A 23525-nucleotide genomic window follows, 5' to 3' on the forward strand; every position below is an offset into this window, starting at 1 on the left:
GCGCACCGACAGGAACTGCTGATTAACTGCATGACCTTCTCCCTAACAATGTTAATGTCAGCACCTGGGGGGAGGGAGGGGGGGGGAGGGGAGGGAGGGCTCTTGATGGAGTGATTGAAGAAAAGGAAGAAAAAAAAAGGAGCACACACACCATGAGCTTGTTGTACTCGCCGCCCCCTCACCTGGGCCCTCTTTCATCCTCCACACACACACACACGTTCCCACCGCACACTGTTTCCTAGACAGCAACCTATCACATCACAGTGGGTCGCAGCCTAACATTTAGCGTGCGTGCACCCTCGCGCGCGCTGCTGTGGTCGTGCACGCTGGCTGCTGACAGGATGCCGTCGCGCCAAATGTCACACTTCCAGAAAGGAGCCGCACGCACACACCCACCATGAAAACGAAGTCAAGTCCTGCCTTCACTGTGTCTTCTTCCTTCCTTCACCTTGTATCTCCATCACCGTCCTCTTCCACTCAGTTTGGGTCTCACTTATGCATCTTTATCTTCTTTTCCACTCTCTTAAACTACACACTGACTCGTCCCGCTTTAGTTGGAAGGTGTTACGGGATAAAGAGTCATCACTTTTAAAGATGAGACAATGGTGATCAAATAAAAGTGGAAAAAAGGGTGATACTGGTTATTCAATGGGGTCTAAAGAATATAAGTAGCAATAATCGGGGCCGAAAAAGATTGAGAGTTCTTTCTACAATTTGCAATTAAAAATGACTACCTTTCTTATGATTTAAGCAAAGAAAAACTGCAAGCCCCTAAAATATTGCAGTTTCATTAAATTGGTGAATTTGAGATATCTACAAGTGCATTATTTGGTAATTTACACAATGATTCATGTTATCGCTCTCATTTTTTACTTTCTCCTGCAGGCCGAATTGGATGCTCTGAAGGGCCGGATTTGGTCCCCTGGCCTTGAGTTTGACACGTCTCGTAGGTCCAAATGTATGGGCAACTTCTTTTTTTTGCAATCCGCATCTGATCTGGATGAAACAACCCAAAATGACCAATTTCATAAAAATCTATCTTTCATGAACCGAGATATAATATGAAATTTTGTCAATGATGAGAGGTAGGGATTTTTTGGATTTTTGAAACTGTTGTTGTAACAAAACGAAAGTTTAAAGCACACACTTTTTGAAACTTTTTCTTCACACTAGAGTCCTGTACAGATCCCAGATAGTGCATTGAAGGAAAAAACCATTAATGTGTACCAACAAAGGAGTGAGGACAGCACATCATCGCCACTTTTTTGAATGAGTATGAAATACTGATAGTAAAAAAACAATGTTTCCCGGTTTTTTTTTTGGTTTTTTTTTGTTCCTGGAAGACAAAGAAGAGAAATCAAACACCCCTAGCCTAGCAACAGACACCCTCCTGCAAAAAAAAAGCATGGTGAATTTATTTTTAGAAGGTGCAAACAAGCAAAGTAGAAAGAAGAGGGACCTGGGTTGTAAATTTCTCTGATGTGTTCAGTCTGTACTGCCTTATTCCTGATAATGAAACCAGCTACTCCGTCTGTCAGTGCTTATTTACACACAAATGAAGTGGCGAGTACCACGCGCCCAACGGACCTGCTAGCCCCTATCTCAGCTGTCAAACTGTGTTAGCGCCTACAAGTGAAATGCAGCGATCCCTTGGATCAAACTCTCACCGTTCATTCAAACATAACAGATTTATCCTTGGACATCGAGCGTCTCTTTCCCCCCCGCCACCTCTTATCTTTGAACCTTGCCAAGTTTTTGTAAATTAATAGACTTCTCAGGGATGCCGGCTCCCACAAATCGGGGATGCAGCCTTTTATTTGCCCTCCACAGGAGAGGTGTTTGGAGTAATAGGGTTGAAGCGGACCATAACTGCAGCTGGAAGCCAGTGCACACATGACTTCCCAAAGCTCAATAAAATGTTGTTTGATCGGAGTCCTCTAAATTACACGACTTCCACTCGCTTTACTTTCTGTCTGCGCTACAGTGGTTGCAGTCAATCAGTGTTTAATCAGCCGTCTAGCTGAAGGTGCCAGGTAATCCTAGCTGTCTACGTGACTATTTGTGTGTGCGTGAGTGTGTGTGAGCTGGCAGAGATGCTAAGTTGCCTGTCTGGGTGAGTGGATGCCACCATTGAGATTTCCACTCCACTGCATGTCAGCGTGTATCCAATGATCTTATGGCCGTTGAAGCTGTCAAGTAGTATTGGTGAGAGGATATGGATGATTAGTGCTGATGCCCAAACTTGTGACGTTGAATCTAAATTGAGTGTGTTTTTATGTTCTCTCTCTTGTAGACTTGCCTAGAGTTGGAGCGCTACCTACAGACGGAGCCCAAGCGTCTGTCAGAGCTCTTTGACCAAGACCTGGATGGGCTTTTAACCCCAGCCTACCTGAAAGAGGATGGAGAGGAAGAGCTTCCGGACACCTTACTCTCCAGCCTGCCAGGACTTCCTGAACCTTCAAGTCCAACTCCAGCTATCTTTTCCCCCACGGAGAAGACTTCACCCTCCACTGGAACACTGAAAAGAGACCTAAAACCTAAAGGACATGAAATTATCGACAGGACAGAGGGCGTCCATCAAGCCCAGCTGAGCGCAGTGACGTCCCTGACGCCACCGTCATCACCAGAACTTGGTCGACACCTCATCAAACCCAACCAGACACTGACGGCGTCAGCCGATGGGACGCTTACCTTAAAACTGGTGGCCAGGAAGGTGGGGCTTAATGCGGCACGGTTGGTGCCAGGGCATTCGCTCTCTGTCCAGATGAAAGATGAAGAGGAAGGGTCTGCGTGTATGATCGGAGTCGGAGACTTGCCGGAGAATAAGAAAAGGATTCACCGTTGCCAATTCAACGGCTGCAGGAAGGTGTACACAAAGAGCTCCCACCTGAAGGCGCATCAGAGGACACATACAGGTAGGGGTCTTAATACAGGAAACCACTAGTTGATATATTGCTGCAGAGCTTGATTACAACTTTAGTGAAGACTTGTCAGAACAGATAACCCGGATAGAGAAGCTCGTTAGTCGATGGACCTCGCAACTGTTAGTTCTGACAATCACTGTTTAGCGTAGCTGCTTGAAGGACACTGAGCTAGCCCCTTGCTACACCTGCCTGTAATGAAACTGAATGACACTTATTGACAGTGACAGTTTAGAACAGAGTGCACTGGGCAACAGAAGAGCAAGAATGACGGTCAATTTCATAATATAGACGAGGACACCCATTTTTTTTTATTAATCCTTCTCTACTACCCGAAGCATTGTAAGATTTTGTATGTGCAGGTTTGTAATATCAGTTTTTAATAGAAAAGAAGAAAAGTGATCATTTTGGGAGACCTATGTGCCTCTTTGTCAAGGTTCTTCTCCAGAAGTAAAGGGGGAAGGGTTCAGAAGCTATAACTCTCCCGCTCTTCCATCTCAATCCCAAACCACTCAGACCTCTGTCAGGGAGCTGTCCTCTGTCTGAGTAACTGCACAGTGATTGATGGATTGACCTGTATAGGGTGCCATTTCCCTGGTTTACTTCAACCTAACCTCCGTCCCCTCTTACATCTTGGTCTCTTTGCATTCCATAAGTCTGACTCAGTGGTTCTAAACCTAAAGTTAGCGGCTGGTTTTGCAGGCAGAGGTACAGTATGTAAGGGGCCTTTAATAGCGACATTTAACGGATGGCCACATATTTTATTCTTTAGGGGAGATACAGCAGAGAGCGTCCATCACAGCAAATGAAGTTACTCAGACTCTGATTAGATTTGTTTGTTTCTCCATCATCTAGATTCAGCTTACGTTTGGATTCTACGTGTCACTTGCTACCCGGCTGAGTCTCACGTATATTTTGGGGAGTGTGAATTTGAAAGGGGGGAGGGAAAAAAACACTGCTTGTGAGTCTGAGCATGTTAAAGATAATGAAACCAGGCTGTATGTGTGATCGCACCCTTTGACGGAAGAGGCTTTAGGAAGTGAGAAGAAGGTGGTGGGGCTGTTTTTGTCTCCCCCGTACATCTCTTTGTACTTCATTGTGTTTTTAATGATGACAGTGATATGCTCTGTGTCTGTGTTCCTAAAGGACACAGTTCCACAAGGAAGCCCCCCCCCCCCCCCATCTGAGCTATCAGTGTCACTTAAGGTGCTCGAAAAACAAACATTTCTCACTTTCTGAGCTGGAACGGTAGAAGGATAGAACACAGGGAACACAATAGCTGAAGACAGGGGAGTGAGTGACACGGGCAGAAATGAAGAGTCCATAAGGAGTGAAGAGGAGGAGAGATGGGGGAGGTACAGTACAGGGACCCTCTTCAGAAGACGACAGCAGTGCCATAGGCTCCCCCATTCACAGAGCCATTATCCTGACAAGTTTAAAGATGTCATTACTCAAATCCTCTTTTTCTTAGTTGTTATTTCCATAAATTACTGACGGAGAAAAGGCGACGATTTAATCTGGAATTAGACAGGCTGAGTTGAAATGACAGTGCCCTGTAGAGCTTTTTTGTGAATAGGGCTTATGGTAGATAAGGAATTGTACAATTAGATTTTGGGGCGAGGGTAAAACACGACGACTGTCGGGGTTAGGTCTGCCTCGCTCTCTCGTGTTCACTCTTTTTTTGTCTTCCTCAGCTTTTTTAGCCTCTCTAGCTTTTTTCTCACCCTGTGTTTTCCCTCACAGTTTGTGCGCTTTCATATCTTCATCGCTCCGTCCTCCTCTTTGTATGTATTTGCTACAATCACACCTTCTGTAACAATGACTCAGGATTTCACACCTGTACGTAACGAGAATGGCCAATCATCTCGCACCGACACCCTTTGACATCTTCTCCATTTCTTCCCCTGCTGTTCATTTCGCTCCGGCTGTAATAGTTGCTGCCCTCAACCTATAAAGTGTTCTCTAAGAGCTTTTCTAATGACCTCAGGAACCCGGACGCCCTGCTCCAGCTGCGGCTAATGGAGGGAATGTGATTAACTTCAGCACAGGCACCTGAAAGGCTGGAGAGAGCGCATGCACCAGCGTTCATCTGTGTGTGTGTGTGTGTGTGTGTGTGTGCTTGTGGAGCATTCGGAAGTAACAGATTATATGTAATGGGATTACAGTGACTGCAGGAAACACCCCAGTTATCAGATTACATATGAGAAAAATGTGACGTATATTTGATTATTGGAAAAAGCTTTTTTTTTTTTCGAGTGGCCATGTTTATCCTCAAATTGTTAAATTGTCCAGAATCTGCGATAATTAAATCAGAAAATATAATCCACTTATAATCATAGTCTTTATCATGTCGTAACGGAAATATAATCAGATTACGTTTTTCTTTTTAAATCAGGCTAATCCAGTGGATTAGATTCAGATTTTTATATAAATCTGCCAATCAGGCAGATGATGATAACACTGTGATGAAAAGTAGATGTTTTTGCAAAGGTAGATCAGCCTGGCAGTGTGAGGGCATCCTAAGAGAGACGGGAGAGCGGGGGCGGGGCGTTGGTGGGATGGGGGCTGTTGCCAGGCAACGGGGGCAGTGTATCGTTGGAGGAGTCAGTAGCTGAGTGGTTATGTACTGCTGCAGGCCCTGGTCTGTCAGTGCCCATCCTCCCCCTCCTCTTCCTCCACCACCACCACTACTACTACCAGTCCCATCCACCTCTCATGCCTCACTTCCCTCCTCCAGCCTCTTGCTGCCCTGTACAGCTCTACGGTTACCGTTGCTAGGCAACTGCCTCCGTACTCCTGCCAGCGTACTCGTAATTGGCCGGTGGCATGGCGGCGTGCTGGTGCCAGATCTAGCCAGCTGCACTGACTACTGCCTCCTCATGTTTCACCACGCACACCCACACACACACAGGACTCCCCCCCCCCCCCTTCCCCCACCCCCCTCATTGCTACCATTGCTAGGCAACACATTCAGGCATCCCTGCCTCCTAGGAATCTGATTGGCTGGTGCCGCGTGGCCAAAACCTGCTGCTCAGGGAAGTGAAGCAGTGAATGGATACATATCCACTTGGATGGATGGAAACATAAGGCAAACATCAGCGTCACATTACCTGCTTAGATTTTAGTCTACGTAACTCCTTTTTATTTTATTTACCTCTTATTTCCCTTGCACAGTGTCTTCTATTTATGTCTTATTCTCTTGTTTTTAGCACGTACAGGTATATGAGCCAATACATGCTGTAATTAAGTTAGCATTCAACATTTGGTAGAAAATGCTTGATCAGATCACTTATTGAGCTTTTACATGGGCTTTTCAGATGATATGGTTTAATCTTACATTACATTTAGATTAATTGTGTACAAGGGTGGACTGGGATTAAAATTGCCCATTTTTTGGCCACTCATGACTGCTGTTGGCCCATTTTAGTCACTTTCCACTCTTTTCTTGCCACATTTTTGCCAATTTTGGACCAATTTTGGTCACCTGTTAACAAGTAGCAGACCGGACTGGCCGACTTCGGGTCGATGACCCGGGACGTTGCCCGATATGCAAGACCAGCAGTCCACCCCTGATTGTGTATATATTACACACAATCTGTGTGTATAACGCACCCTAACCCTTACTTAGTAGCAGAATCACTTAAAGTTGCTACCTTTTTTTTTACAAAATAAAATCATAGTGTATGGCTCATAGATCAATGGCAAACATTATTTACTCCAAAAAAAAGGGAAAAAAGGTTGAAATTGCCTCTTGGAAGTATTTTTTCATCTCCATCGCAAAAACAGGGCATAGAAGTGTTATATTTTCAATCTTAGCGTGATTACTTGTTTTCAGTACAGTGATTCTCTTGACACATTTTCATTCTTGTTTGTTCAGAGTATTCCCTGTCTTTTCCTCTCCTTCTTCTTCTTCTTAAAAAAAAGAGTGTTCCCTGTCATATCAGAATGAGGTAAAATGAAGTAAAGACCGAAACCAAAAATGTCAACAAACAGCTTTTTTAAAGTGGAGATGAAAACAAATTTTCAAGTGGAAATTTCAACCTTTTCCATTTCTTCTTGGAGTAAATAATGTTTGATCCATTGATCTATGAGGCATACATTGTGATTTTATCTGATTTTGTCTGACTTCAGACCTGCTCACCTCTCCAGATGGGATGTGACTGATGCAGGAGACGTTTTCGGGGGTGGACACAGCTGGCAGGCTGTGGATTTCTTGCCATTATGTGACTGGCCTAATTATCACTCAACCACCACCACCACCATCTCCTTCCTAGCCGTCATATCTCCAACCCTAATCCACTTCCGCAACACTTCTCTTCTACTCCACTTTTCCCTTTCCTGGTCTCATCTCACCTCTCTCTAATCCCCTCCCCACCCCCACCCTCTTTTGCTCATTCTCTTCCTTTCCCACTTCTTTTCTCGCTCCACTTCTCTCCTGCCTGTTCAGCAAGATGCGAGACCAGTGGGAGCTTCTCCATCTCTGTGTTCAACATTGTGTCTCATTCATTTTCAGTTTCTGAAAAAAAAAAAAGAAAGAAAAGTGATCGTCTTTATCTGTGTGACAGAATGGAAACCATATTTGAGGAGTTGTTGTTGTACAGTATTTCCACAGACTTCTTTTTTCGTTCAAACAAATGAGCAGGTTATTGACGGCGAGCCGTCAGACTTGTGTGTGCTTATGTGTGTTTTCTAATCCTCCAGGTGAGAAGCCGTACAAGTGCTCGTGGGAGGGCTGCGAGTGGCGATTCGCCCGGAGCGACGAGCTGACGCGGCACTACCGCAAACACACCGGTGCCAAGCCTTTCAAGTGCAACCACTGTGACAGGTCTGTCAAAACACCCCCCCCCCCCTAGCCACACTGTTATTCTTCCATTTTCCAATAGTTATCTGAAGTACTTCCAGTACACACAGCAGGCAGTGCTTCACTGTCTTGTACACAGTTTGCTGTAGTAACAACGCGACACCAACTGGTTCTGACCCAGTTTGGAAGTGAGTTGTTTAGGATACCTGAGGTTTGACTAAACTCAAGACACAACTTGGAGAGTTTCAATGACAATCCTTGACATAAAAACACCAGTTAGGTGTCATTGTCGTTACCAAAGCCAGATTTATTCCAATAAATCAGCAAAAGTTTGTATTCTGACTGAAGACTAAAACAAAAGCGGGGTGCACACGCGACCATTTTCTATATCTAAACACATTTGTTTTGATGTTAAACCCCACATACACAGACATCAGATCACGCCATACACATAATGATTCAAGAATCGTTTCCTCCAAGCCAGAAATCTTGCGATCCGAACGACAACAAGAAATTACAACACACCACAGAGAAGTGGACATAGAGTAGGACCATTTCTGAGAGAAAAATCCCAAACTAAAACAAAGAATGCATACTTTGTTTTCCAGTCAGCTAGCTTCTTGATTAGCTACATTCTATTCCACAGCACAAGTCACAAAGTCGACTTTCCCCAAACGCATAAAGATCTTCAGTCGTAAGTATTGAAAAAGTTTAATGCTCACACTTGATTGGCCCAACCTGTTTTGGAGCCGATTATGGTGACAAATTCACTCCTAACACACCTCAGACCCCAGGATAATCTTCTAAAATTTAAGATAATCTGGCGTTTGCCATATTTGGTCAGGAAGGGGAAAGTCAGCCCTATTATCTTTATCTTGTGTAGTATACTGTAAGTGATCTCTAGAAGTTTCCTCGACTTTGTCAAGAATAATTGTTGGCCCTGGCTTAAAGTCCTTTTAAATGCACGTCAACGCACAGCTTCAAGTATTCAACCGCCATAATTCACAGAAAAAGGATCGGCCAAAGGATGAGATTAAAATCTGTGCTCCTTTTTTTTTAATTACATCCCTGCGTATTGGCCGTGGCTGACACCTCAGAGATCTCTGAGCAATATTGTCTCCTCGAGCTACCATCGTACTGCAAAGAAGGCTGTGTGAAAAGGTCATTTAAAGCGGTTAATTCTGCTAAATATAAGGCTTTATACCATAATGGTGGAGTTTTTTTTTTCTCTTCTTCAAACTGTTATTTAATCAACGCCTGCAACACTATTAAGTTGTTTACCATTGTCTCGTCTTTAAATTGAACTCAACAGTATTTATAAATTCATGAGGCCGCAGATTAATAAAGATGTCATCCATTGTCATAGGCATTTGCGTTCTTTTAAGGAACACTTTTGACTTTTTGACAGCTTTGAAATTGCTTAGGAGAATGCTATTGAGAACGTGACCTCGTGAATCATGCATAGGTTCATTATGAGAGGACAAAGAGAAATCCCTCTTCACCTGGGGTGCTCTTCCCTAATGTCTGCAAAGGGGGCCTGTCTGTCAGGCCTCAGCTGGACAGACTGTAAGTACAGTATCCCCCCCCCCCCCCACACACACTTCCCTTGATTCCCCACCTCCCTGTGGGCACATCCTTAATTCAGCCCTGAGTCTGTTATGTGTCACAATACGCATGAACCCTCCAGCCTAAAATACACACACAAAGGCACACAAGCTCCCTGCTGAGATGAAGGAAAAGGCCAAACCAGGGGAGACAAGGAAGTTGTGGGGGGAAGATTGAAGATAGGGTAAGATGGGAGGGGAGGAGGAGGTGGAGATAGGGCCACGGTGTGCCAGCTGGTGTCGTGCCCCCGAGTCGTGACTCGTACTTTACCATCTGTCCAGCTGAGCGCACACACACACACATACACACACGCGAAGCATCGTGGTTGTATTTGCGGCTGTGCACGCCTATGGGTCAAGCAAGCATTGCTCAAGACTATGCATGAGCTTAAATATATCTAACATAAATTAAATCTCTAATGAACTGCATGTTCAACAATCACAGCCCATGGTGGTGGTGGATCCTTTAAAGGTTGGGTCTGCCTACACGCCTGCAGCTACCAGGGCCGAAGCTAGTGGAATAAATATTTTAAATAATACCAACAACACACAAAATCGACAACAAAAACACACAAAATAAGAGAAAAATATACTGAACAATAAAAAGAACAAACAACAACAAAACCTGCAAAGTGACACAAAAACACACAAAACGGTGATAGAAATGTGTGTTAGTATTCATTCATTCCATCATTATGCTCTATAGTTGTTTTTTCATAGTATTCTGAGCAAAATGCTGTAGTCGGACAAATGGGGATAATGGATTTTAGAAATATGAGAAAGGGGGTACACGAGCCAAAAAAGTTTGAGAACCACTGGTTGAGAGGAACAGTAAGAAAAAAGTTTGAATTTTTCCTTTTTCAAATATTTAGAGAAAGAACTTGCACATCTTAGGAACGCAAAGTTGCCAACATTTAATCAAGTGCAACTGGGGGGAAAAAGACATGAACGTATTGCCAGCTTGTGAATATAACCAATAAACAAACCAAAAGGAAGAAAAAAAAAAATAAACCCTAAATTTTCATATAAGGTTAAAACAAATTATGAATAAACGCTGCCCAGCAACAAGTTGATCATCTCCAAACCAATTCACACACTATTGCAAAATTCACTCATCTTTAGAAGGCGCACTACAACTATTAATGGTGTCCCAATCCAATATTAATATCGGATATTGAACTAAGATCAGAAAAAAATGAATATTGGATTATTTGAGCCTGTATCTAAAATCTTTAATACAATCAGTCAATTCCAGACTCAGTTTTTCAATTCAAAATACATTGTAGCAAGTATGCAAGCTTGCAATATCGGTATCGTATCGAATGCATTAAAACGCATTCGGCGTATTGATCACCTTTAGGTCTGAACCAGTTCTTATGAAGTGCTGAATCACAGGGAAAGTTAAAATTGTAGTTATAATAACAGCAACATCCTACACTAGCTAACATTGCTCAGTCAAATAGAAACATTCTTCACCCTAGTTTTTATTTTCATGCTAGATGTAATTATCTTTATCCAGTTGACTAAACATTGAATCAACCCAGCATTTCAAATACTTCTCAGGCTAATTGTCGAAACATGAAACTCCCAATTATCTCAAAGAAAACGAGTATTTCTGTTAACCAATTCTCTTGGGAGTGCAGCTGTAGTGTTGCAACAGAAACACTTCATCTGTTCACGCTGACGAAAAAAGGCGGTCTCATAATGGCTGCATCTGTATGTATGCAACGAAACACCGACTGAAAGCGTGCAGTCTCTCACCTTGTGGCAATCAGCTTTAGGGGTAAATATACTGAATATTTGTTAAAGCTAAAAGAATTAGAATAAGCCAACGTGCTTCCTGAGTTATTCTGTTAGGGTACATATATACGCCCCGGGAATCCTGCAAGCCTGATTTTAGATGAGAGGCTTCCATTCATCTAATTTAGTGATCGTTTTACAGCACATGTTTTGCATGCTGCTCAGTCTCCTCCCCCCACAGCAAAACACTCTGTTTGAACAGATCCATCCGCAGGCTCTCTAGTTATTCATTGCACAGCTGAAGTCATTAGAATTGCTGTTAAAAATGCTGATTATGAATTAGTTACACATATACTAATTACTTGTGCATTTGTGGCTTGGTACTCACTAGCTAACAGCGGCTAATAGCTCCGTCGACAAAACCAACTTCTTTCGTTTAGCGCTGTTAACTGGCTGACGAGTTTTTCCTTCTGGTTGCAGGTGTTTCTCACGGTCGGACCACTTGGCGCTACACATGAAGAGGCACATCTGAGAATCTAGAGAGAGGTCAGCGAGGGTAGAAGGAAGAATGGAGGCGGAGAGGAAGAAGGGAAAGGAGCTTTGGCAGAATTACAGCACACTGGAAGAAGAGAGTCAAAGGGATGCATTGGCTAAAAAACTTGACCAATAGATCCTGAGCGGCTTACTTGGTCTTTACCCCAACAGTTGGTCTATGACTCCAAGACGTCTCCTCATGCCCTCACAACTTCCACCATGTTTTCTTGTGTTTAAGATACAGATGCTCTATTCCTCGCTTTGTTCGCGACTTAGAGGGGACCAGGTACCAGTCGTTGGCAGCTCTTTTTTTAAGTCATCCTTGCAGTCTTTGCATCAGTCCCGTAAAGAAACACTTTCAGATTATCAGCCCTCTCCATGCCGCAGTGCTCCAGGAACCAGCGATTATTACCATTGCCAAACTGAATCAGTTGTACAGTCGTGTTTTTTGTGTGTGAATCAACAGCAGAACTGCAGGAGAGTGACCAGCTTTGGGTTTGACAACAGCCATTTCAACCAGTTGCAATGCAAAAGAAGCAAGAGAGCGGGTTTTTATTCCATCAAATCTACCACAGCCTTTACAACTCACCAAAGGGGTTCTTTGTCCACAACTTTTAATCTTGCAGCTTCTAATCTGACCTCTTGTATAACGGGCAAATGGATCCATTTATAAATCCTAACTGTTTGATGGCATCAGCTTCGTTTGTTTGGTGTAGAACTGAATTTCAGTTGCTCTGGGGTCCTGCAACGACCGATTGAGGTTGTCCTGGGCCTTGGCTTGTCAAATGAACATCATCCATTGAAGATTACCTATGGATGAGGCTAACTAATCTATTCTGGGAAGGACGAGAGGAGTGCCCCAACAGATGCAAGATGGCTCCTAAGGGTGTTTTCCTCTCTGGGATTGAGTGGCTATCAAGAAACTGTTGCACAATTGACTGTCTTTTTTTGTAAAAACTCCACCGTCTTTAGGTGGGAGACAATTTGAGACTCTAAGGTTTGGCTCTCACGCGTCGTCAGAGTCTCACGCACAAGCTGACTGCAATAGCACATGGAACACCAACAGGATCACTATGTATGTAAAGGTTATATTATTTATATGGAAAGATTCCACTATTTGTTCAAAAACGCCACCACTGAAGAAGAAAAAAACACTTTGAAGAACTGAGTAGTAAATGGATGTGGCCCGTAAAAAAAAAACCGAAGTCTGAAATGATCTCTTTGTGAGTGATTGGAGCCTTGCGAGCCACATTGAGCAGCTTTTAGAAAACATAAACGGCATTTAGCACATCTTTGAATCATGCCTAATCAAGTCCATTGCTGCTTACTTCCTTACAAACATGCCTATCAGAACCAGATGTATAATGACCCATTGGATAACCCATGGCACAATTTTAATCATTTGGGTGGCTCTTTGTTGTGAATGTATCCGGTGTGAGGCTGAACATGTTGCTGGTTGTTGGGATCATATCATACCATCATCTTTCCTCACATCTGAAACAAATGAATGGACTTAAAATAGCCAACATGTTATGGATGGAAGGTTAAGATATGCTAGAGGACCAGCAGGAGGTCACAAGTGCATATAACCAGTGGGTGGCTGAATGGATCTTGCTGAGTCGAAAGTGATAGCTGCCCCATCAGCTCATGGAACTGCAGCGAGGTGAGGCCCACGCGCACAAAGAGCCGCATGAATTAAACCTAAGATCACGGGATTTTTGTGTTTGAGCTGCTTGAATGAAGTATCTTATAATACATCTTTGAGGTTTTTCTGTCTTTAGTCGATGGACAAGTTTTGAAGACTCCAATCAAGGGCGCCCAACTCAAGAAGGCAGCTTAGAAAGAGGAGGGCTTTAAGATAATAGGAATAGTTGGGGTAAGGGATTAACTACGACCTTTGATAGTTGATAGAGGACAAAAAACGGACAACATTTAAGCATCAAAAACACAAACATGGCTTCAGTCCACATTACATTTTAACTTGATCATGTCGTGACTGTGTCTATAATCTATCATCAAATCATCTTTCTACATATTGAATTCAAAATATGATTCAATAGGTACTAATGGCGTTTTGAGATATTTTTGGAAAGGAAAGAGACAAAAAAAATTTGTGATTGGAGTTGCAGTTGCCCCCCAGCCATACAACTCGTACTCTTGACGATACATACTGTGACGTTTTCAATGTCATTGCTCGATATATTGTCCCACCTTTACCTGTCGGTAACACTGGCTGACACTACGCTGTCATTATTATGACATGACACCTGTCATTAGCATGAATAAGGTGTCATGAAGGCTGTCATTAAGTGTCGTTCATTAACCTAATTCAGTGTTTCTCAAATGGGGGTATGCAATGGCACTATAGTGGGGGGGGGGGGGGGGGGGGGACTAGAAAGATAGAGAGAGTGCAAAATTAACAAATTAAGTATCAGTCTAAATGATAAAAAAAAAAAACTCAAGAGCCACTGAATCCTTTTTTTCAACCTTTGGGTCAGGACCCCATATGGGGTCGCATGCATGTAAATAGATTTTTGAAATTGTTGTTATTTTTTTTAAATGAAGACACACAATCTTAAACAACTGCTTTTCTATACTTTGTGAAGTATAAATCTAGTCCAACTAAAATGCAAAAAAATGTCTTTGGGGTCACCAGAAATTCTTGATATCAAAATGGGGTCACAGTCCAAAAAAGGTTTGCTCTATAGTTGTTTTTCAATAGTTTTCTTAGTAAAATGTCGTAGTCAGACAAAGGGGGTACTTGGATTCAGAAATAAGGAAAAAGAGGGTCCTTGAGCCAAACAAGTTTGAGAACCACTGCCATAACCCTAACCCCACTAGATCCCTCCACCTAACACAAAAAAATGCCAACATAGCTCCAAAGGTGTCATCATTTAGCAAACAACACTTACTGACAGCCTTCATGACACCTTATTCATGCTACTGACAGAAAATAACCGCGTAATGTCAGCCTTATGTATAACATTTCAAATGTTAACCCCGTTTCTAAATAACAGTAAATGAAGGAGAATAAGGAAATGGCTTTAAGGATTTAAGGAATAAACCATTAGCCAACCGTTTAGTTGGTTGGTTAGCTAAGAACGTGCTGCTCAGCGAGTGCGTGTTCTTCCCTCTTGGTCCTGGCTCGTCATATGACAAATGAGTCGCGGGTCAACATGTAGATGCAAAATGTATCATCAATGGCAGCTCTACACGTGTTTTTCAGTATTTCAACGAGGTACTGTCCTGTCCAAGTGAACTGCTGTGAATGTGTGGGATTGTGAACATAGATGTTTTGCTTTTGTTTCCTCTCATTCTGGACTGAAAATGTTCACGTTGGAATTAGGTCTGACTCTTCTGGCGAGCCGACGTAAACAACGCGTTCTCTTCGTGTATGATGCCCGCAGCTGGAAAAATGTGAAAAAGGTTGTTTCATGTCGTCTCCGAGGATGCGGTTCACTTCTGTGTCATCTTAATGAACGATTGTCAATTCTGCTGTGCCTGTGCGTGTGTTTTTTTGTCTGTTTGTATTTGCACTCTGAATATTTTGGAAGGAATCACTTGCATATCTGATGTTGGCTGTCCGATTGTACACTACACTTGACATAGTGATGGAACACTGCTCACAAAGTCTGTATAGTAGCTGTTTATTGGTGGGTTTTCTTTGTTTTTTTTTTTTTTGTTTTGTTGTGCATTTCTCATTCATTGTAGATGTGCAACAACTACACAATCCACGCTTATGCTCATGATCCGTAAACACAAATATAGACAACCCACGCACACACGCTCCCTGTGTGTTTTTCATGCCACATGGTAAGAGTCAGAGATCCAGACTGCGGCTCCGGCTCTCTGTAAAGGGAGGGGGGGTTTGCACGCATTACTATGTGTGACACCACCTCTGCCGACACCAGACCCTTTTTCTACCAGCCTTTTCTCATCGCTTTCCCTCTCTCCTCGAGTCCATTCCTTCCACTTTCTTCGCTGCGACCCCTTTCCCTCACCCTCTCCACCCCTCCCCCGTCCGAGTCCTCAGCTTTCTTCCTGCTTTTCCTTTTCTGTACAAAGCCTTTCAAATTTATCATTTGTATATTATGATGTATGGGTACGATAATGTTCTTTATTATGGAAAAATGAGAGATTTATTTTTGTTACTGGTTTGTTTCATAATTCCTTTTTTAAATTGGTATTGTAATATCTCTATGCAAGGAACTGTTCAGTGAATCGTTTTTATTTAAGAATGTAATTACGTGTAATAAATGGTAGAAGCAGTTTGGCATGGAGTCTTTGTTTCTGTGTTAATGGCGGCTTGATTCAACAACAATATGCACTTAATGGCATCACACCCAGTCCTTATCGAGCCCTCGATCACTGAGCTTTTCACTTGGTTGATAATACCGGGCGCGCCTCTGCTTCTCTTCTCACTGACCGATGCTTTTTTTTTTTTTTTTTAAGGATTTGCTGATTGAGCTTGAGCAGCTGAGTGAAAATGGGCTGGAACATTCATTTACCCCCCTATCCATTTCAGCTATTTGCAGCAAACCACCCGAGGATGAGTACAAAGATTTCTGATTTATCGTTCCTTTTGATCAAACACAGGAAATGGGTCGAGATACCTTCACACCGCCTGGATGCACACACTCCTTGTCTCCTACAGCACGTAATTACATCTGCTACCAACCAAGGTGATGGCTTACCCGCTATTCTTGCCTTTTTGACCATGACTGGCTGATAAAAGGGTAATCGAATAACTAATGGATAATTAGGGAGTAATTACTCGCTGGTAAATGGGCCTATGCAGTGTATTAATTCTCCTCGGATCTGGCAATGAGAAACTCCCATAAGGATTTTTGTTTCATTTAATGCTCCCTAATTGAAATGGGCACCCTCGTCAAGAAGCTTCCATGTATCTGTCGACCTTAATGTTCTTTTAACGGTAATTACAGACAGGCTGCATATTATCTACCTAACTATACCTACTACGTCAATCCCACCGACATGCTATGAAATTAAAGACGATGGAGTCATTTTTCAATAAAGGTCGCACATCCCATGAGCGCCTTTCAATCGTCATTTTCACTCCACATGATGGAGATGAGGTTGTATGTGAGTTCACAGCAGAGCTAAATGGTCCTAATATGTTTCCGGCAATGATGGGATTTACATTCAGCACTCGTGCACAAAGGTTAACACGCATATTATTATATAATGGTAAGTAGTGCAGTGATGAACAACTGGAAACTCATTAAAACTCAACTTCTGGCATGTTGACCAGAGCCGTTTCTAGCTATATGGGCCCTCAGTTTGCCAAACATGGAGAGATTTCTTACACCTTTAAATCAGAGCAAGGCAGCTTTTATCACAGTAGGGCCACAATGATCAACATTCATGTCAGCATTGAGAATAATGAGCGATCTGAGCATTAATACAGGAAAGAACTAAGGGTTTTTATAGTATATTTGTGTGTTTTTCTCTCATTCTGTGTGTGTTTGTTGTTGTCTTGTTTGTTGTGAGGCATTTTGCGCATTTTCTGTAGTCCTTTTGTGTATTTTTTCGAGTATTTTTTGTGTATTTCTGTTGTCGTTTTACTTGTTTGTTATTACTGTGTGTTTGCTGAGTAATTTTTTGTGTTTCTCTTGTCTTAATGTGTACTTTTGTTGTCATTTTCTGCAATTTTGTATATTTTTCTGAGCCATTTTTTGTATTACTGTTGTCGTTTTGTCCATTTTTGTAGTAGTTTTTTGTGTTTTTGGAGTATTTTATGTGTTTTTATTTTGTCTTGTTATGTTGTAATAATTTGTATTTTTTTATGTATTCTTGCTCTTGTTTTATGTCATTTTTCACATTTACTTTGGGGGCCACATAAATATAGACCGAGGGCCGCATGTGGCCCCCGGACCGCCAGTTTCCTATGTCTGCTTTAAATTGAATTGCCCACAAATTGCTGAATAATGGGTACTCATCCATATTCCAAATATTACTGTAGTCTGATGTTACCTACAAGTCTAGGGATGTTTGATATTAGCTTTTTTACCGATATCTGATATGAAGATATTGCCCAACACTACATATACATTTACATGTTCAGAATGCACCATGTAATATTATCGTGTTCCCCGTTTTATGACCTCCGAATATGGTTAATATGTGTATCACACATGGAATACCTGAACAGAAGATTGATAATAGCCAAGCTTATAAACACAGCATGTACATTTCCTTCATCCATCCCACTCAGCTGTTTCTATTTCTCTAATTCAATTGATAACATCACAGTAAATCTGGTACGACAACAGGATTAAATGATCCCGTGATGTTATCAGGCATGGCTCTGTTAATTCAAACATGCATTTTAATTTCAGCTTTCACTTTGAGTCATTGACCTTTACAGTGCACAGAGTAATTACACCATGCATTGTGCACAGCAAAGCACTTTCTTTACCTAAAAGGATTCACCCTTTCCCTCTCCGTCTCTATTTTTGGCTTCTATTCTGTATTCCTCGAGATTTGCACCACAGATGGGCAACTATATCAATAATAATTTGTGGCACAACTCATTAAAACACACCAAAAGGTGAAGTTCAAATTTTAAAATGAGCTAAAAATGTGAAATAAATGAATAAAAAGGCTTAAATTCAAGGTTAATGTTGGACGAGACACAGGAAAGAGTTTAGACGAGCTTGCAGACACAAATAAATAATGCATAAGATGAGCTAAAGGGTACATGCAATAAGAAATAAAGGCTAAGGGGTACATGGGGCAGTAAAGTTTGGGAAACACTGATCTAGAATAAAGAACAATCTGGGCGTTAATAGACAAAAGCACTAAATATTTGTGTTTGGGGTCGTTTTGTATGAATGTATGAGTTTATATTGTGTATTCTTGCTGTCATTTTATGTCATTTTGTGTATTTATTGTCGTTGTGCATGTGTTTGGAGTCGTTTTGTGTATTTTTCTATCGTTCTATTTATTTTGTGTACTTTGTTGTAGTATTGTATTACTTTGCTATTTTTGCGTGTTTCTGTACTCGTCTTGTGTGTGTTTGTGGTCCTGTTGAGTATGCTATAGTTTTTTAAATCATTGTGTGTATTTAACTCGTTACTTGAGAGTATTTTTATCACCCTTTCAACCCCAACCCATAAATGACAGGCAGGACGGTGCCTCTCCAGGACCGGGGACAAGAAACCCTGTTCTTGACTCACACAGTTGACACAGATGCTTTCATTGTTACACACTGACCTTGAGTCCTTTCCTGTTTCTACTTTTGTTTGTCACCCACACAAAACCTGAGCGCGCTCTTGCCAACCTTGGTCTTGTCTTGTGTATGAATAAACTGTGACTCCTGCGTTCTTAAAAGAGCCACAAATGAAAAGAAGCATTGAGATGAAGCATCCGTCATGAAAAAAAGACATGATAAAAGCCTGCTCTTTAGACAAAGACGGTGATTCACCTAAACACTTGAACACATCACAGTTGTGCAACAAGATTTCACGGAGGATGCTGCCAATGCCTGTGGGTGTCTTGTAGGCGTCTGGCAACCAAATAAAGATGTTAGTGTCACATCTGGCACCGCTGGAATACCAGCTTACTGGAAAGCCGTACTGAGTGCATCGCTTCCCTCGCTGTATCGCGTTCCAAGCTTGTGCAGTAACAAAAACTCCTCGCTACGATTACAAACTGCTTAGCACTTGATCTCCGTCGAGTCGGGCGACAGTATTCAACACCTACACAGAGAAAGGAGTCTGAAATCCAACTGAAATTTGCCAGGAAAAAAAACAAAAAAAAAACACAACATCTTCCCAGATCCATGGATTCCCTGGCAGGCCAACGCTTAGATATTTGCAATTATTGGGAATACGTCGAAGTGGCCTTCAGTAATTAAACCCTAATCATGCCGGTAGATGCAAAGAGGCATCCTCATCAAGTTTTCATTAATCTGCCTCCTTGTGATACCCTGCAGCAACTGCGTCTCCCTCTGGGAAAGCACCAAGAGCCTGTTCTTTAATTAAAACCTATTGTTTCTTGGTTTTCAGTTGGTAGTTCTTGATTTTTTCAAAATTAAGAGCGATCAGAGTGCAAACCTCCACCAAGCCCCAAATATCATCTTTGCCAAATACTCTTGATCATGGTATCACGATCATTCACACTTCTTTAATGGTCCAAATGTATGGGTAGGGCACCCCCATTTTTTTATTTTTTTTATTTTTTGGTTTAAATCAAAATCAAATGCGCAATCCGGATTCGATTGCGATGAAACTTGGCGGGATAACTGAGGATCCAATCCGACATAACTGAGTCGAATTTCATAAAGATTGGTCAATTGCAAACCGAGAATTGATATTTTGTCGGTGAGGGAATTGTTGATTATTCAAACTGACGCAGAATCAGTGTATTGATGCGGATCCCCTCCAAAATGTCATGGAATGTCCCGTGGTGTCACGTTTATCATTGGTTGGAAGTTTGTCGAAAGCCTTTGAGCGACTTTAGCGCAATCTTGCCAACAGACAAACACAAATAAATAAATAAAACTAAAATATTGGTGGAGGAAATGAGGCTTTACCACTCACCATGAGATAGATAGATAGATAGATAGATAGATAGATAGATAGACTTTATTCTGTCCTGAAGCAGTGACAGAAATCATTTTTTGACACGGCCACAACAGCAACACATTCATTACAATAAAACGCATAAAATTGGCTTAAAAACACATAATGGGGATCATTTTAAAAAATAACAGATACAAAAGTGTTTGCATTTTGCAAATAATATGTAGGCGACTGTTCCACGCATGTTTTGCGGTGTGCAAACTATTGATTTATTGGTCACAGCTGCAAAAAAAAGAGACTATAATGATATGGTTTTGTCATACTCATAGAGCCACTTTAAAACCGTTGCCTTACTCCTGCTGAGGCGCAGAGTTACACTTGTTTTTCTGAATGCTCTGACACCCCAAAGGTAGATGTGAATAAAACGTGCAGGGGATGATGTAAGCTGGTGGTCCTGAGACAGATGAACCCCAGTTACCACGTGGGAGCACCTGGCTCTGGCTCTCTTATATGATGCCTGTTTGACAGACAGAAGGAGCACCTGGATGCCTGATGTGAAAGTGCACTGTGAAAGCGACAGGGCCATGCATTATGCAGGAAGCTCTCTTTTTCTCCCATTCTCTCTCTCTCTCTCTCTCTGCCCCCTGCTCGGCAGTAAAAATAGATCAACAGACCTCAGCATTCAGCATTCAGCTCTGTTTTTATGCTTCTCACTTTCACTTGGATCTCACCAGGTGCAGCGGCTGCTGGCGCCCGTCTTCCGTTTCTTCACCTGAGTGTTGGGAAAACTTGCACATACTTTGTAGCATTGCAAGTGTAAATGTCAACCACCACTTTTTACATCAGCTTGCCGACGCGCCGGGCTCACAAAGTGCGTTACAATTGTAAACTATGCCATAAAGCTCACATTGCTCTGCAGTAAAAACACATAAAAGACAGAGATTATGTCTATTTTTGACCTTGGACTTTAATGAACCACATGACTTGTCGCTAAAAGAAGCAAAACGTGCCTTTACAACAGCAGTCGATCACAGCTAAAAACTGCTAACAACAACTAAAAATGTGGGTTTTAAAAATCAAACCATATCAAATGTGCTTAAACCAGTGGTTCTCAACCTTTTTTAGCCCGCAAACCCCAAAATAAAGGTTCCATAGAGCGGGGACTCCCACTGTAGCTGAAGGTGGTTGAACACAGACATGAACATTGAATAACAGTCATGTGGAGACAGGACCATCTATAAGGACGAATAATGGGGAGAGATTTTTGGGGGTCCATCCATAAAGTCAGCATAATGATGGTCCATTGTTCTATGAATCTGTGATAACCACATTTATTTATTCATCTGATTAATATCCACTGTTATCCAGGAACGTTTGTTATTATTATCGTCATCTTAAAGAGGGAAATCCTTGTTTTAATCACAAATAAAATGGGTTCAAAGTGACCAAAAATGGAGGAAAAGGTGGTGAATTGGTTTCAAACACTTAGTTTCAACTGGCAAATAACGAGCATGACAAATCGTGACTGTGGATACATTTGGAAAAATAATCATGAAATATGGTGAAAAGAGGTTTAAAGTGACAAGAAGGGGTCAACATATGTGACATTAGGTGGAAAAGTGGTGGAAAGGGTTTATGAGTGCTGAAAATGTCTTGAAAGTGGAAAAAATGTGCAGAAAAAGCATTGACGGAGAAGTGGCAAAAATGCATTAAAAGGACCAAAAATATGGAGAAAAAAAAAGTGATGAATTTAGGATAAAATATGGCAAGTTTGGTGAAGTTGCAGAAAAAGTCTAAAAATGAATGTGTCAAATTACGAGTCGCTGATGCAATAAGTTGAGAGCTTCGGGCAAATTTGTGAAACATGTTGCAGTGATGGAAAGGAGGGTGGACATTTTACACTTTGTGTAACAGAAAATTCAAATCACACCAATTGATTAATAAAGCGTTTTGTCTTTAAAACAGACCCTAACTTAGCTGCCTGGTGATTCAAATCAAGATGTGCAAAGTCATATGTGCAGTAATAAATGCATGGCCGTTCTGCATGTGCACATGACGCGTTTAAAGGTCTCCTGTTGCTGGCTGCCAAGGCTCCCTGAAGACCATTGATCCGTGTCCATGACCACGGAGGTTTCCGACTCCTCCCTGATTGCCATCCGGCTGCTAATTAAAGAGTCGTGCATAGCGAGTTCACATTGGTAACAAGGTTTGAGGGAAAGGTCAACCTATCACGTACACTGCAACTGGACATCGTCAATAACCATCCGAGCTGAGAGGACACACGGACACTTTTCAAACCACGCACTTTTGTGGAAACAAGTGCGTCGGCGCTTTTTTAGTTGATCACATCAGATATAGACCGTCTCTAGATTCGCGCCAACCACAATGTGTGTAACATTATACAATAATGCAAAAAGTATTAATAACATAATTGATCATGTTGACTAGAATAATTTGCACCGATGCATCGTTTAATGTTGTAAATTCATGATAAAATCAGGCCGCTTTCTGCTTCATTTGTGCTGCAGTACCATACAATAGAAGAAGAACCAACCTAAAGTCTCAAACGTTTGGGACCATTTCCTACCTGTATTTCATCCACAAGTTATTCCCATTCACTACTGATGCCACAGTGACTGCCCAACGCATAATATGTATTTTCACAGAATGAAAGTTGTGTCAAAACAATGGCGGACGTTGAATTTGTGGCTTTCCACGAAAACATTCGAACACAGTCAAAATTCAAAGCTGCTGGACACAAATGGAATAGATTAGATTGCAAAGGCCCTTCAGTCAGTGCAAACAACAAGAATTTCAAATCACTGTGAGTGCAAAAGCTGAATAAAAAAAAACATATTTACCACAAAGGTAGATTGTCATCAGATAAACCCATAGCGTTGGCCTCATTGATTCATTAATCGAACATTATTTGCTCAAAAATGAGGTTAAAGGTTGGAATTGATGCAAGAAAAATTTGTTTTCATCTCCTTTGTAAACACTCTGTTTGCGCATTGCATTGTGGGAGGCGGTTACACATAAGCCAATCATTGTACTCTGAATCTATGGAGAAAAACACAAGAAATCACAGTTAGAACGAGTTAAAAACACTTCTATGCATCTGTTTACGGGACCACACATCCCACAATTGAATGCGCGAAACTTTTCCAAAAATGTAAAGAAAAGTTTTCACTGCGGAGACCAAAACAAACTTCCAGGCAATGGAATCGGTGTCTTCCTTTGTCTGGTGAAAAAACACAAGAAATTGCTGTAAGAATGAAGTCAAAACACGTCTTAAATATCAGTAAATGTTATCCTACGGAATTCCCAATCCCACAATGCAATGTGCAAAACTCTTCCCAAATGAAAGTCACATGAACAT

At 41.8% G+C, this 23525-nt stretch overlaps 1 protein-coding gene across 1 annotated transcript in view; it reads left to right on the forward strand.

Moving 5' to 3' along the window:
* The window catches only part of LOC114476270 (Krueppel-like factor 7), a 36688-nt gene extending 22745 nt beyond the window's left edge, over positions 1–13943 (forward strand). Inside the window, exons 2-4 of the mRNA XM_028467667.1 lie at positions 2294–2915; positions 7623–7746; positions 11547–13943. Coding sequence (XP_028323468.1) covers positions 2294–2915; positions 7623–7746; positions 11547–11598 — 798 coding nt within the window. The 3' untranslated portion in view covers positions 11599–13943. The remainder of the gene's footprint in view (positions 1–2293; positions 2916–7622; positions 7747–11546) is intronic.
* The last annotated feature ends 9582 nt before the right edge of the window (positions 13944–23525 follow it).

This window comes from Gouania willdenowi, chromosome 2, assembly GCF_900634775.1.
Source record: "Gouania willdenowi chromosome 2, fGouWil2.1, whole genome shotgun sequence".
In the NCBI taxonomy this organism is placed as follows: domain Eukaryota; kingdom Metazoa; phylum Chordata; class Actinopteri; order Blenniiformes; family Gobiesocidae; genus Gouania; species Gouania willdenowi.